Raw genomic sequence first — 13,655 nt, forward strand, 5'->3', positions numbered from 1 at the left:
TACAGCTGTTCTTTTGGATGTTAATCGCATCTGTTGTCCCTGTAATGGCTCCTTGGCTGGGTTTGGGGCAGGGGCAGCTTCTCAGCTTCTTACCAGAGACACTCCTGGGGCCCTTCCCCTGCTACCAAAAAACCCACCAAACCAAACCAGAGCACATGTATTTTTAAAGGTGCTGCTGACTTTTTTTCAAGTTATTTTTCCATCCTTTCAAGCTTCTTGATTTTAGAAGGGAAAGAATTTAAATGCTTCTGTATGTGACTTGGGTTATCTGTGTACAAACTGGCTTAACAGATTGCCAGTTAGTTAACAATAGGGTGTTAATTGGTGTTTGTGCAGGAAACATCGGATCTGCTCAAACAATGGGCATCAGTAAATTGTTCTTTCCCTGACATTCACTTTTAATACATGTGGTTTGTCTTCTCTGGCAGAAGCAGCTATTATTGTACACTGCAAAATGGAAGCTGCTGTTTAAAGTTTTCAGATCCCTGCCTTTTTTTTAAGGGGTGTCCACTGCTCAATTGTGTTAGGATTGAATAGGAAGAAAAACAGTGCGGGAGAAACCTTTTAAGTGCCCTCCCAGAGGTTTTAGAACTGCTGGACTTACGGACTTTGGCATGGTGGTGGAATGTTAATGGATTGTGTGTGTTTTGGTTTTGTTCTGTTTGTTTTAGGAAGCCCAAAAGAAAGATGCTGCTCTTCTCAACTTCTCAGAAAAAATTAGGAATGTTTATGATGCTGCCAGGTAAGTAAAAAGAATGCTGAGGATTTACGATTAGACTGTGACTTGGAATTTTCCCATTTGTGAAGCAATGAAGTTACTCAGAGAAGTCTTGGCACAAAAACTGAGATCTCTACAAATGTATGGTGTAGCTTTGAGGGCTTTATATCCATTTGCTAGTAGAAGTATGCTTGCAATGTGCCTTCAGGTGTGAGTTTTTTTATTACATGATCTCAATAGGTTTTTCATAGTTTTGTCTCTGTCAGACACGTGTGCATGTATGTATGTTACTTCTAAGGGATTGAACTAAGAGCATGTTAATGTTTTTCCTTAGATCAATTTTCATCTGTCTCTGAGCATGCTACAGTACTTTTGTAAATCTGGTACCAGGTACAGATACTGGGCCTGGCTTCTCTTTGATGCTTTTTAATATTTCATTTGCTTCTTCGTTTCTGAAGGGTTTGGGGCTCTGTCGTAAAGTCTTTATCTGCATAATTTTAAACTGAGCCTGATTTGTACCTTGATAACTGTACTTGCTTTTGTGAGACAGTGTGATCTAAAACCCAAAACTGGAAGCTAGCAGTGCTGGAGTTCTATTCCCAGTTTTGCTACTTCCTTACTCTTGAGCTTTGGGCAATCAATTTACATTCTTTTCCCAGCTGTAAAATGGATCCAATCTCTTAGATCTGATGCAGGGTTAAGTAATGTCTGAAAAGGACTCTGAAATCTTCTGAGGAAAGGAGTGGCCAAGAAGTTAATCAGAAAGTTTTTGAGGGACCACCTGTGTGGCTCTTTGCCATCCAACCCACACACCTTTTTGGCAGTTTGCCATGTGGCCTGCTGAGGAATGCAGCTTCCCTCGGCATCCAAGCCCCCTGGCAAACAGCAGGGGAACAGGCAGAATCCCAAATCTGGTGATATTTTTTCTAACTGCTTTGTTCTTTGATCACATTTGTTAATGCTGAAAATCTTCTGTTGTAACTCATGCTGAAATCTATTTAGGGAATGCACTCTGTACAGGAAAATGAAACAAGATGAAATACATTGGGCATGAGGAAGATCTTTATTAGAGACAACTGTCATGTGCAAGTTGTGCATAAATTCTCTCAATTAGAGCATGTTAAAACAACTTGCTTGTTAAAACAATATTTTAAATGTCTTACCTCCTTTACTTGTAGGCCATTCTCATCCTCCTTCACAGGCAGAAAAATAAATCCTGCTACTGCTTTTCTTACTTGCAAAAGCACCCATGATCTGCCCAAAACAGGGAGCTAACCTTTGCAGATGAAGTAAGCAGAGAGAAACCATTATATTCATTTGCGTGTGCTCTGACAAACTTACACATGCTGTCACCATCCACTTCTGTGTTCATTTCAGTCTGCCACAAATTCTTCAGCTTTAGACATACTGCTGGTGAAATGGCCTTAATTGGCAGCATGTGTACACTTACTAATTGCTCTCACTTTGGAAACTGTAGTGTTTTAGTTCCTAGGCAAAGCTCAGTTGTCTTGTGAAGGAAGTGTCTTAGATTTAGAAGCATTTACCCTCAAAGTAACTGAGAGATTTGCATGGGAGCTCCTGTTGTTTGGAACAGGGGTATCTCAGGATAAAGCTTAGATTGTATCAGATCAGATCTCTTCCCTGTAGTCTCCCATTTCCAAGTTACCTCTCCACAGGAGCAGCTCTGCTGTTGGTATGTAGTAGAAGGATGAAATGTTATAGCTGCTGGATTGAGACTGTGTTGGCTGCATTGCTGAGCCTGTGTAGAAAAAGGTAACATGCCATTTCATTATGCCAAGTGCTACTGCCAAAATGGGCAGTCCTGACTGACAGTCCCTTGTGACCCCCTTTTTGTGCCAGCTACTGTGCTCCAACAGTCATGCAATCAGCTGTACCAAGCAAATGATCCATCTGGAAGTGAATTTTTTTTTTCCTTTTCCTAGGTTAATGTTCAGTACACAGATATGGCTGGCTATCTAGAAAATGAGCCCTATCACAGGCAACAGGGAGAGAAAAGAAACACCTGGTCAGAGGCAGGGCAGCATTAATTACCCTTTCTCATGGTAAGGTTGGGTAGGACATTTTAGGTTGCAAATAAGAAGAAATGTACTTATCTCTCTTCTAACTTTCAGTGTCTATTCTGGAAAGATTTCCTGAACAGGCAGGTCTTGTTTGATAGCCAGGTTGCACCTCATGTTAAAAATCTATTTTTGGAGCACAGTGTGGCTAACCTGTGGGCAGCTCTTTGCCTCTTGATAGACATGTTTTGTATCTGCTATTCTTAGGTTATCCACTGATAATTTAGAAGCAGAGCTCCACTCGCTGTCTTTCAAGGCAAGATCTGTTAAAGACAGCATTCGGCGAGACCCAAAACTCTTTCACCAGATGGAAGGCTTTCTCAAGGTTTGTAGGAGATCTGTATTACTGTCACCTGAATATAGGAGCATTCCTCAGCTCCATGTAATTTGTGTGAACGTGTTAATAAACAGAAGCATTGTTTTAATATGTCTGCCCTATCAGTTGTACAAAGGTGTTCCAACTACATGCTGTTTGTCAAGTAAATGTGTGTTGGAAGTACTGTGTTTTTACAAGGAGGGATATTGAGTGTACATTGCCTGAGGCTTGTTGGGCAAGCATGTGTAATGCCTGTGAAGTGACTGATGAAGATCAGTAGTTAAAATATAAGACACTTTGGATTGGTCTTTCGATTTGTACTTCACAGCTGCCCAAAATGTAGTATATGCATGTTATGTTATACTGGAGCATGTCAGTTTTAGCTGAGGCCTAGGAATCCTGATTGTTGGGTGACTGAAAATTCATTGTTAGAAGCTGGAAGGTTAAGGGACTGTTTTCTCTACTAATTTGCCCTCAGTACACAGTGTGTTATTCTGAGCTATACCATTACTTCTGGGTGGGTTCTCCATTTCTTTTTTAGTCCTTAAGTGACTTTGTAGAGATGAATGTGCACAGCACTTAACTTTGAAAAAGTTCTTGGTATTTTCTGAGTACTTGGTGATGCCTGGAGAAATGTGATTGGACTCAATGATCTTAAAGGTCTTTTCCAACCAGAACGATTCTATGACTCTGAAATGTGTATTATACTTCAATTAAATTATTTTTCTGTTTCACGCTATAGATAATTATTAGAAGTAAGAAAGCAGGTGATGATCTGGAACTTAATCTGCCTGGATTTTCAACTTGCAAATAGTTAATAGTCCCTGGACTTTTTTCAGGACATGAGAAGTTGATGCAGAAAGGGGCGGGTTAAGATTGCAATACCTGTCCTGATTCACTCTGAATTAATTGGCTTTTATCCATTGCACCCAGACTCCTTAATGTTGTGTTCTAACATGTTCGGGGTTGTTTTTTTAAAATTATTTATTTAATGCCTGGTTTTATGTAACACTACAACCTTGTATAGGCCACATTCCAAAAGAAATGTTGGGAGAAAAATCATTTTACAAATGCATACCTTACATAAATACTTCCGGTTTTTGTTTCTAAATTGCAGCTGATAACTAAGCTGATTTAAAAGTCACCATTCATTATCTCACCCTCATGAATAAGTTACTGAAATATGTGGGAGGAACTAATTTTCTATGTATGCTTTTATCAGTTGTCCAATTTATCTTCAGTTCAGCTTTTCAGGGAGTGAATGGCTGGTGATGCAGATGGGGAGGCAGAGGGGCAACTGCTGAAAGTTTCTTAAGCAGTTCTGCTGCTCAAAGTCTTAATTACAGCCTTATTCTTTTCCTCTTGAGGAATCCACTAATCTGCCCCAACTCTGTATAGGTCTATACTTAGGATTCAAAGTGCTACTTTATGGTGATGTTTTCTGGATGCCTTGAAATAAGTATCTCTCCAGCAATTCCTTACCTTTCTGGCATGAAAACCTTTTTTATCATGACCTAGGGTTGACTTAGCAAGGAGCTGACTCTGTGATGTATATTCATCAATTTATTTTTGGGGAAAAGTAGGGAGGTGGAGTGAATCCATTTATGCTTAGTTGAAAGTGGTAGGGGAAAATAGGAAAATAAGGCATGTGGAACTTTCAAGAGCCTTCAAAGGGGCCTTTCACTGTCCTGGGCTCTGTAACAGCTCCGAAGTTGGAACATTAATTTCTTAAGTTCTTAATATATACACAACCTGTTGTGACTTCAATTTTTCTGTCTGGTTCATGCCATATGTGGTTTTTTTTGCTGCAGTTTGCTATAAGACATCTGAAGGAGCTTGAACACCAGAAACAAGAATTACAAAAGGAGGGAAATGCTCTCATTGACTTTTTCTGTGAAGACAAAGAAACTATGAAGTTGGATGAATGTTTCCAGATATTTAGGGACTTCTGTATAAGATTCAACAAGGCTGTTAAGGTAAGAGCACCGAATTATATTCTTATGCATTAAGTAGATGTTGGCTCACATGTTGGTACAGCAAACTGCCTTCTTGTAGGCATTTCTTGCCAGAAGCCAGGTGGAAAATTGTCATTCCGTCCAGCCCTGTGTGCAGTCCCACTTTTGCTCTACATCTTTTGCTGCAGGCTGACTAGACCATTGAGGTGACACATTAGGGTACTGGCCTGCTGGTAAGTGGGCTCCTTCCTTCTCCTTTGGTGAGGAAGGTGGTGAGTGCTAAGCTGAGCAGAGAAACAGATAGTGCAGACTTCCACACTGTTCAGGCCCTGAACTAGAAATGACAGGTCACTGGAAGGGCCTTGAGATACGTCACCACGTTACATGGACATACCAGCCTGAATCAGCACTAGCCCAGGCTCTACACTGCCCTCCTGTACTTGGTCAGACACACTGTCAAGTAAAGTAAGGTCTGTGCCTTCCACTTTGTTCTTTCAAATGCTTTTTTTGTGGGTGGAAACTCAAGAAATTAAACAAGCCTGCAAAACAAAGATACCTTGTTCCCAGCATCACCGTTCATTTGCTAAGTACCCTAAGTTGGTCCCAGATAATTCAAGAAGTACACTAAGATGGAAGCACAGTATCAACATTTGTTACGGTTTTGGTTCAGCAAAGTCTGCCTGAACTAAAGCTCTTATATAGATATTTCTACCTTATGCAATCAACATTTGACAGCACTTTGTATAAGAGCTTTAGTTCAGAAAAAAGAACACTCTTGATTTATAGTAAGCTAACAGGATGTTCAGCTAACATGGCTGTTGTACCGTTAGTTTACCTACCCTTTACTGCCTAAGGTAGCATGTATTTTGTGGGGAGTAATCTCTGTCCCTACAAAATTAACAGAACAAATCCGAATAAAGATTGCAGTTCTGCCAAATGAATGTAATGTGTGAACAGTACAGCCAAGCAGTCTAAAAGATGGCTCATACCACAATGGCCGTCTGCACATATTTCAAACGTTTAAACATTTTTTGCAATTTTTTAACATGTCTGTGTGTGCTTAAAATAGATTTTTCATTTGAGTAAAGTCTCCTGAAATATGTTTTGGGTGAGGTTAAGTGTTGAGTGTCTCATACAGAATCTGATAATAACATCTACAGCTATTTTAACAATTTCCTCTTTACAATGGGATATTTAAGGTTTAGCTTTAGTATTTCATTCTGTAATTCCGATCTTGAAAGAAAGCTCCCTGCCATAGACATTTTTCCTCAAATACAAGGTGTTTTTTTCCTTCCTTAGCTATTCAGGTTTCTTAAGTCTCTAATGCATCTTATCTTTCAGAGCCCCTTATATTCGCAAATCCACTTTAAGAGGTGTAGATTAACCCAGTAATCAAAAAGAGCTTCAGCATTAGGCTTTTGTTTACTGAAAGCTTTCAGGTGACTTTTTTTAGTTGTGCAGCTCTTCTGTTGCCACAACAATAGGAAGATCAAGCTAGACAGTGCTTCAGAAAAATGTAGGTGTGGTTTTTTTAAACAGTGTCATTGCTCAGAACAGATATAACAAAAATTATGTAATTTTTGAATCCTCTGTCAAGACTACCCTCCTTTATTTTGCTACAGCTGTACTGGCTCTAGAAAGCCAGGTTTTCCATTTTAAGAATAACCTGAAAAGTTCAAAGGGAGGTTCAGGTAGATTAAATCTGAAGCCTAGAGTTGATGGTTAAAATGTTGATATTTGCAGTAATCCACTGCTAATGATTTTAGTAAAAGTGTGTTACTCTTTTGTCTTTCAAACACAAACTACCTCTTTCTGTGGCTTCCTGAACCAGTTTTGGCTAGCTGCCAAAATATCCAGCCTTCCCTGGGCAACTTTTGCTCAATATTTGCCAGTTTTTGAAGACAACAGTGAATACAAGATCCAAAACTGGAATGTGGCATTGATTTATGGTCCCTGAGTGGTGTCAGTTGATGTCTAAGTAATGATTGTGAAGCATTGTGTATACTTTTCTGTTTGCTTTCATATGCAATTAAGTAATGCCTTTTCACAACATTTCCAATTGGTAATGCTCAAGTCAGAGTTAAGTACCACCCTGTAGAAACTGCTCCTGTTGAGGAACAATTGCAATTGTAACACGGGAGGATGGAAGAAACATATTGGCTGTGTGCTTGTCAGACGAGTTTGTCTTAAAATATGAATGCAATGCTCAGATAAAGATTTACTCACCTGACAAAACTGCCGACTTGAAAACTGCTCTCCATCTTAGAGCAGGAACTTTTTGACTGGACTTAACACTTCACTTGAGTTTGATAGGTCGTGTTCTTACTCTCTGCAGCGACTTATGCATTTTTTTGTTATGCTGACCAGACTGATGTGTTGCCAGCATTAGTAATGCAGGGAACTGTTCTCAATGGGGTTAATGGTTGCAGGCTGTGGTCATCATGGTGATTTCTGTGTGTGTTTGTATATATTGGGGGTTGGGGAAGAGAATAGCAGTAGGACCTAATTTTGACAGGAAGAAATAAAGAGAAATATAAAGGAGTGTGACTTGATCTCATGCATAAGACACTGTCCTCTGAGACATGTATTTATGCTTTTCCTCATCAGGAAAATAGAGAACGAGAGATCCAGGAACTTAATAGTCTGCAAAGGCGAAAGGAGCTGGAGGAGAAGCGTCGATCCTGGGCAGCTGGAGAGCTTGGGAGCTTTGGGCGGAGCAGCAGTGAAAACGATGTAGAGATGTTGGCCAAAAAAGGACTTGAAGAATTTCTTCCCTTCTTGCAGCAGAGACCTCAAAGCCCTTTGTACAGAAACACCAGTTCTAGACGCTCTCGACTTTCTTTGGGGATTACTGCAGATAGGGAGTTGCAGAGTTTCCTGGAAATCGCAAAAGATGAGGATCCAAACAAGTTTAACAGCCTTCCCCGTGCAAACACCCGACAAGCAAGACCAAACGTAACCTGGACTGAATCCAAAGAAACGAAAGATCTCAACTTAAATACCTTGCACTTACACCAGCAGTCTGAAACCAAAGTGAAAAGTGATGGCCCACTGCAGGTGCCTCCAGCTGAGCCCAGTCGCTTCAGTGGCTCAGCTGGTCCTGGGGCCCGTTACTCACAGAGAAGCACTGACTGCAGCATGCATACTTCCAATGTGTCCTGCGAGGAGTCCACAGATATAAATGCTCTGGCCCTTGCAATTGAGGAGCGTGAGCTTGTTAAAGGATTACGTAAGTTTGATATTCAAGGAGCAAAGCCTGCAGAGGATACACCTTTAATATATTTAGAGGATGCTGGTGGAACTGACGTGGAGACTCTAGATGATCTAAGCTTTCATTCCCTTAGTGCTGCCGATGACGACCTGCCTCCACCTTGCAGAAGTTCCAGAGAGGCCCTTGACCACAAAGCCAAGACAGTGGGTTGCAAGAGTGAAGCTTCAGAGCCCAACAGCAACAGTGCCATGTCTATGGACACAAGTGTCTCAGGAAGTCGGGAAGATGGGCCAGTGTTCTACATGTCAGATACGACAACTGATTGTTCTTTGACATTGGACTCTGAAGAGGGAAATGATTTTAAATCAGCAGGCAATGAAGTAAGAAGTGAGACTGGTAAAGCACACTCTTCTGGGAGTGATGCTCAGTATAGGGCTAGAACATTCTTCTCAAACCTGAATTCTGCTTCTGCTAACGATCTGTCTCTTCACACCTCTACAAATGATAAGGATGATGCCAACAGCAAGCAGACCCTACCAAAAGAAAAGCCTGTAAAAACTAAAGACGCAGCAGGACCAAAGAGAAACTCTCTAAAAGATAGATCTCCAAGCTCTTCAAAACCCAGTAGCACTCGCCCTAGCCACACAGCTCCTTCCAGAACAGTGAGAACTTTGAATGCCTCTGAGAATGAAAGTATGAGGAAAGTGGTGCCTATTTCTCGGTCAAACAGAGCACCCAGCAGCATCAAAAAGCCAGAAGCCAAGCCGGCACCTCGGGAAACCAGTGCAGTGGAAAGTCGGTTGTCTCGCCGCAGCTCTGTCCGAGGCACAACAGACACGCTGCCGAGAACTCCTTACAGGCACAGCATGTCAGTTGAAGAGCCAAAGTTACAGAGGGGCACTGTGACCTCAAGCAGTGCTCATTTTGAGAGGGACAGAGTCTCTCTCAAGAAGCCAAGTTCAAAACCTGTTAGGAGTAACGTCAAATCAAAGACAGATGAAGCAAAGATGTGTCGCTCCAGTGTAAAGCCCCAGACCCCCACAGATGATACCAAGGTTGCCACAGTTAGTGTTCCCAAGACACCATCTGCTGTCCCAAACTTTGCAAGGAATACAGTGGCTTCTTCTTCAAAGCGTGCAAAAGTGGATCTATCCAGCTCATCCAAACCTCCAACCATCACAAGGTCTGTATCCCAGAGGCTGCCTAAAGTGAAGACAGCAGTGACCTCTGATGATCCGAGTCCAAAGGAGAACAGTGTGAGTACCTTAAAGAGAGCAAGTAGTGCCAGAGTGGTTGGAAGAAGCATCCTGCAGGGAGAATCTGTCAACGCTAGAGTAGAGTCTGCACCAAAGGAGCAGGGAACAGTGGAAAAGGCCTCTCTCAAACTGAAAGATGCAAACCGGACCACGATTGGTAAAATACTGAAGCCGTTGCTGAAATAAGGGAGAGGGGTTATTTTTGAATCTTGGAATGTGAACACTTGTTCAAGCACTGGATGTCTGTGTAGTGAAATTCCTTAAAACAGTAACATTGCCAATAGGCAACATCATGTGCTCGTTAAAGTACAGCACACTGTTGGAAAAGGGCAAGTAGTTGTCTTCTGGTCTAAATCCTTTTTTATGAATTTGAATGTATTTGAAGCTACTGTGATGGAATGCAAGCATAACAGCAAATCTTGGTGTAGTTGTGATATAAAAGGTCACCAAAAGCCCAATAGCTTTAAGAAGTTAAACTACAAGATGGAATCCTTTGTGACAGAAAATGTGGATAAAGGCCAGTTTTTGTGTACATAAGATTATTCCTAAGACTCAAGCCTTTGTGCTGGTTGGTTCCTTATTTGATGTCAAAGTGAATCCTGTGGAACAGTACTGAAAACAAACTTAGGTGATTGTGCTCTCCGTTGCTGTCAATTCTTTGGATTCAGGAACTTTTTTGCCTGTTGCAAAGTCCATTGCTGGCAATTGGACAGACTAGGAACTACTGGCCAAAAAAATAGTAAAATGACATTTGCTGTTTGTGGCTGTCTTTAACCTCACTGAAGAATTTATAGCATGTTTTATGAATGTGTACATGTGTCTGGTAAAGGCTTTCTGCTGGGCAGGAAGCTTATTCTCCAAGAATGTGGCAGCATTGTCTTGCATGCACAAGTAGATAAGGCCAGTGCTGCATCAGGTAGCACAGCTGGACGCTGTGCCTGTTTAGAAGGGCCATCAGTAACCATTGGGATGACTGTTCCTGAGTTGTTTAAGTCACAAGCAAACTTGCCAGCTTTTGGTCATACAGAAGTGCCATATATTTATGATACATATCACAGATTTGCAGTTTAGCTCTTGAAGGCTGCAATGTAGTGCTGAGCACTTTTTTACCATTCCATGTTTCCACTGGTTTATCTACTACCAAATTACTTGAATGTTGCAATGGCTTTGGTTGAGCCATTAGTTTCCCTGCCTCCTACTCCTCCTTTTGCTCTCCTTGTCAACGTGAATATTTAGCATGAAACACAGAGCTTACGCATGACAATGTTTTTGTAGACTTCCTTGGTTGCTTCACATGTGTTTTTTATTGTTTAAAGACTCTAAAGGATGAATTAAACTAGTATTTGATAAGCTTTTGACAAAATAAAAACACCTCTTTTTTTCCTGCAGATATAAATTCTAACTCCTGTCAGACTAAGGTACAGAGAATGAGGGAAAACTTGTTCAGCATGCTGTGCATCTTCCTGAGAGAAATGTATGTAGGTGGGGGAGCTGATCACTGTTCTCCTAAACATCTTATTTAAAGACCTGCCTTTTTATTCACTTATGAATGAAGCCTCATTTAAGTATAAGATAAAAAATTAAAAGCAAACTCTCTTTGGACAGGTGGCATTGACTCGACTAGTGATAATAGATCTGTTTGTCTGCTGTATCCTGCAGTGTTGGGAGAGCGTAATACGATGAGAACGAGCCATTTAATTGCTCACATGCTTCTCATGGGCTAGTGTCAGGGACAGCTAGCTTTGTGTCTGAATTTGGCAAGGAGCCTTTAGCTCTTCCCACGTACCAGCAAATCTTAATGCAGACATCATACCCAAACACCATAAAGTATTGCATAGGACCTCTTGTTTGGGTCTGTCCCACAGGGAGAATTTCTATAGTCCACGTTTTGGCAAGGGCAATTTTTTGCTTGAAACCCTATAAGCTTTTTGGATACTGCCTCCCTCGTGGGTTAGATACAAAAGCATCTCCCTCCTTATTTGTATCTGTGTGTATGTATTTATCTGCAAGAGCAGATAATTGACTTTTTTTCCTTTTTTTAAGAAAAAAAACAACAAAAAATGTTATTGGTAGCAAGCTTGAAAAATAATTTAAATGTGTTTGGAATATGTAAATAAATTTCTATATATCTGTGTAAAAGAAAACTGAATGTATTTAATGGAACATTTATACATTTCAGAGTAACTCAGTAGTTTAATAAAGTTCCCATTTAGTGGGTATGAGGTTTGTGCTTTTTCCTTCATTTTATACACTTGGCTTTGGTCCTGCCGATCTCAAGCAGCTGGAGTCTGGGTGTAGGTGACTGTGGGAACGCCCCAAAAGGAAGGACTTTACAGCAGAAATCCTGGTGTTTAAAATGCTGGGTTTGTTGCTGTACTGAGCCATGCAATTTAACTGCAGTTTCTGACCATTTCTGAGGCGGGACTTTCTGCACAGGTTTGGGTATAACATGGAATGTGTTAGATGGTAGATGCAGCACGTTGTGTACACATATTTTGTGGCCAAGACAAATGTTTATGGCACTAACAAGTCTGGATCTGTCGCTATCTTCATGCCTTTTAGCTTAGTACACTTTATTGAGAAATCCTGGTTTACAGCTCCCAGGACTTTGGAAATAAAGAATAGCCTGTTAGGCAGGAGCAGGTAGTGACTTTTACAGTGCAATTCTGAATCTTTACATTTCATCTCATTCTTCCACTCTTTATCCTTCTTTACTGCATACAAAAGAACATATATTCACCAGAAAAAAAGCAAAAGCCAGCCAGCCTTCTTGTCCTCAGGGAGCACTTCTCCCCTCTGCTATGGAAATGATTTTTTGGACTGGAATTGCTGCTATTTGCAAACTTGTTTAGCCCCTGACTTTTCTCGTTTGGTGAGTGCATCTCTCCGCGTGTGAAGTGGCAGGCACCTGCTGTCTGCAGTGCTGAGTGATGGCTGCTGCTGGAATCTACGTGGGAAAGCCCTTTGCCATCAAAAGGTGTGTCTCAAAAGTTGATGTTTTTTTAAACTTCATTTTTATTTCAAAAGGGTTTATAATTACCAATTCATTATTTAAACTACCAGCTGTCAGACAGCGATGCCCTGTAGGTTTAATTTCCCTTGTCATGCAATTTTCCCAACTGCTAACAGGCTACGGGGCTAGCCCGGTTGCAGTTGGTTTGCAAGAAAGAGCTGAGACTTCTTCTCCAGCTTTGTTCTGCCGAGTGGCCGAAGCTTCTGACTGTGACCAGGGATGTGTCTGTCTGCTTTGGTGGCTGTTGAGGTGACAATGAAATGAGGGAGACGAGGGGACCACGAGGGGATCTGGAGCTGTGGAGATTGAGCGATAGGTGAAAGCTGTGGGAGTAAGAGGTGCTGATTCATACTTAGAGGAATTTAATATTCACATCTTATGTGGGAACTGCATACAAATGAGGGGCTCAGTGCATCCCTCATTACAACAGCTCATTAAATTATCAAGAAAGACAGAAAGGGTTCCCATCACACCTCCCACAGTGTACAAGTCTGGACTATGTCATTCAAACCAACCCATCAGTATCTTTCTCATCTGAGGGTATGTCTGCATGGATGGATGCAGCCAGCCACACGTTGGCTCCGACCTCAGCAGACCCCAGGCAGCCGAGGGCTGGAGGTGCTGACCCCGAGCCCGTGTGCCATGGCTGTAATTGCACACCCGCAGCCCCGCGCTGCCTCCAGCTCGGGCTGCCCCAGCAGGGCCACGCAGGCTGCCCCAGCAGCTCTGCAGCAGACCCATGGCTGGCTGCCCCTGGAAGACCTGCCCTCCAAAAGCCATTGCTGCTGCTGCTGCTGCTACACGTGAGAATGTCACCCCTGCAAGAGAGGCCCAGCTGAACACAGCTCCTTTCAGATTTGGCTGCTCAGTGTTTTCCATTAATTTGATCCATGCTGTTTACATCCTACTGCCGCCAGTGCCAGAGATAACTACCTTGGGAACAGCTCCCTACAGGTATTGTTAACAGCTGCTGAAAACAAAGGAGTTTGTTTTAGCCACGTCACTATCCAAATAGCCAGAAATACATTACTTTTTTATTACTCGTAAGCCAATACTAAAAAAATCTGTCTTGTTCTCTTGGCTGAATGATGCATTCTGGAAATCATGC

General features: G+C 41.7%; 1 protein-coding gene across 1 annotated transcript in view; it reads left to right on the forward strand.

Annotated features, from left to right (window-relative positions):
• Positions 1 to 9,720, forward strand: part of FHDC1 (FH2 domain containing 1) — a 29,702-nt gene extending 19,982 nt beyond the window's left edge. The window contains exons 8-11 of the mRNA XM_009995893.1: positions 672 to 742; positions 3,004 to 3,121; positions 4,924 to 5,088; positions 7,675 to 9,720. Coding sequence (XP_009994195.1) covers positions 672 to 742; positions 3,004 to 3,121; positions 4,924 to 5,088; positions 7,675 to 9,720 — 2,400 coding nt within the window. The remainder of the gene's footprint in view (positions 1 to 671; positions 743 to 3,003; positions 3,122 to 4,923; positions 5,089 to 7,674) is intronic.
• The last annotated feature ends 3,935 nt before the right edge of the window (positions 9,721 to 13,655 follow it).

Source organism: Chaetura pelagica, unplaced genomic scaffold (assembly GCF_000747805.2).
Source record: "Chaetura pelagica isolate M959 unplaced genomic scaffold, ChaPel_1.0 scaffold142, whole genome shotgun sequence".
Lineage (NCBI taxonomy): Eukaryota > Metazoa > Chordata > Aves > Apodiformes > Apodidae > Chaetura > Chaetura pelagica.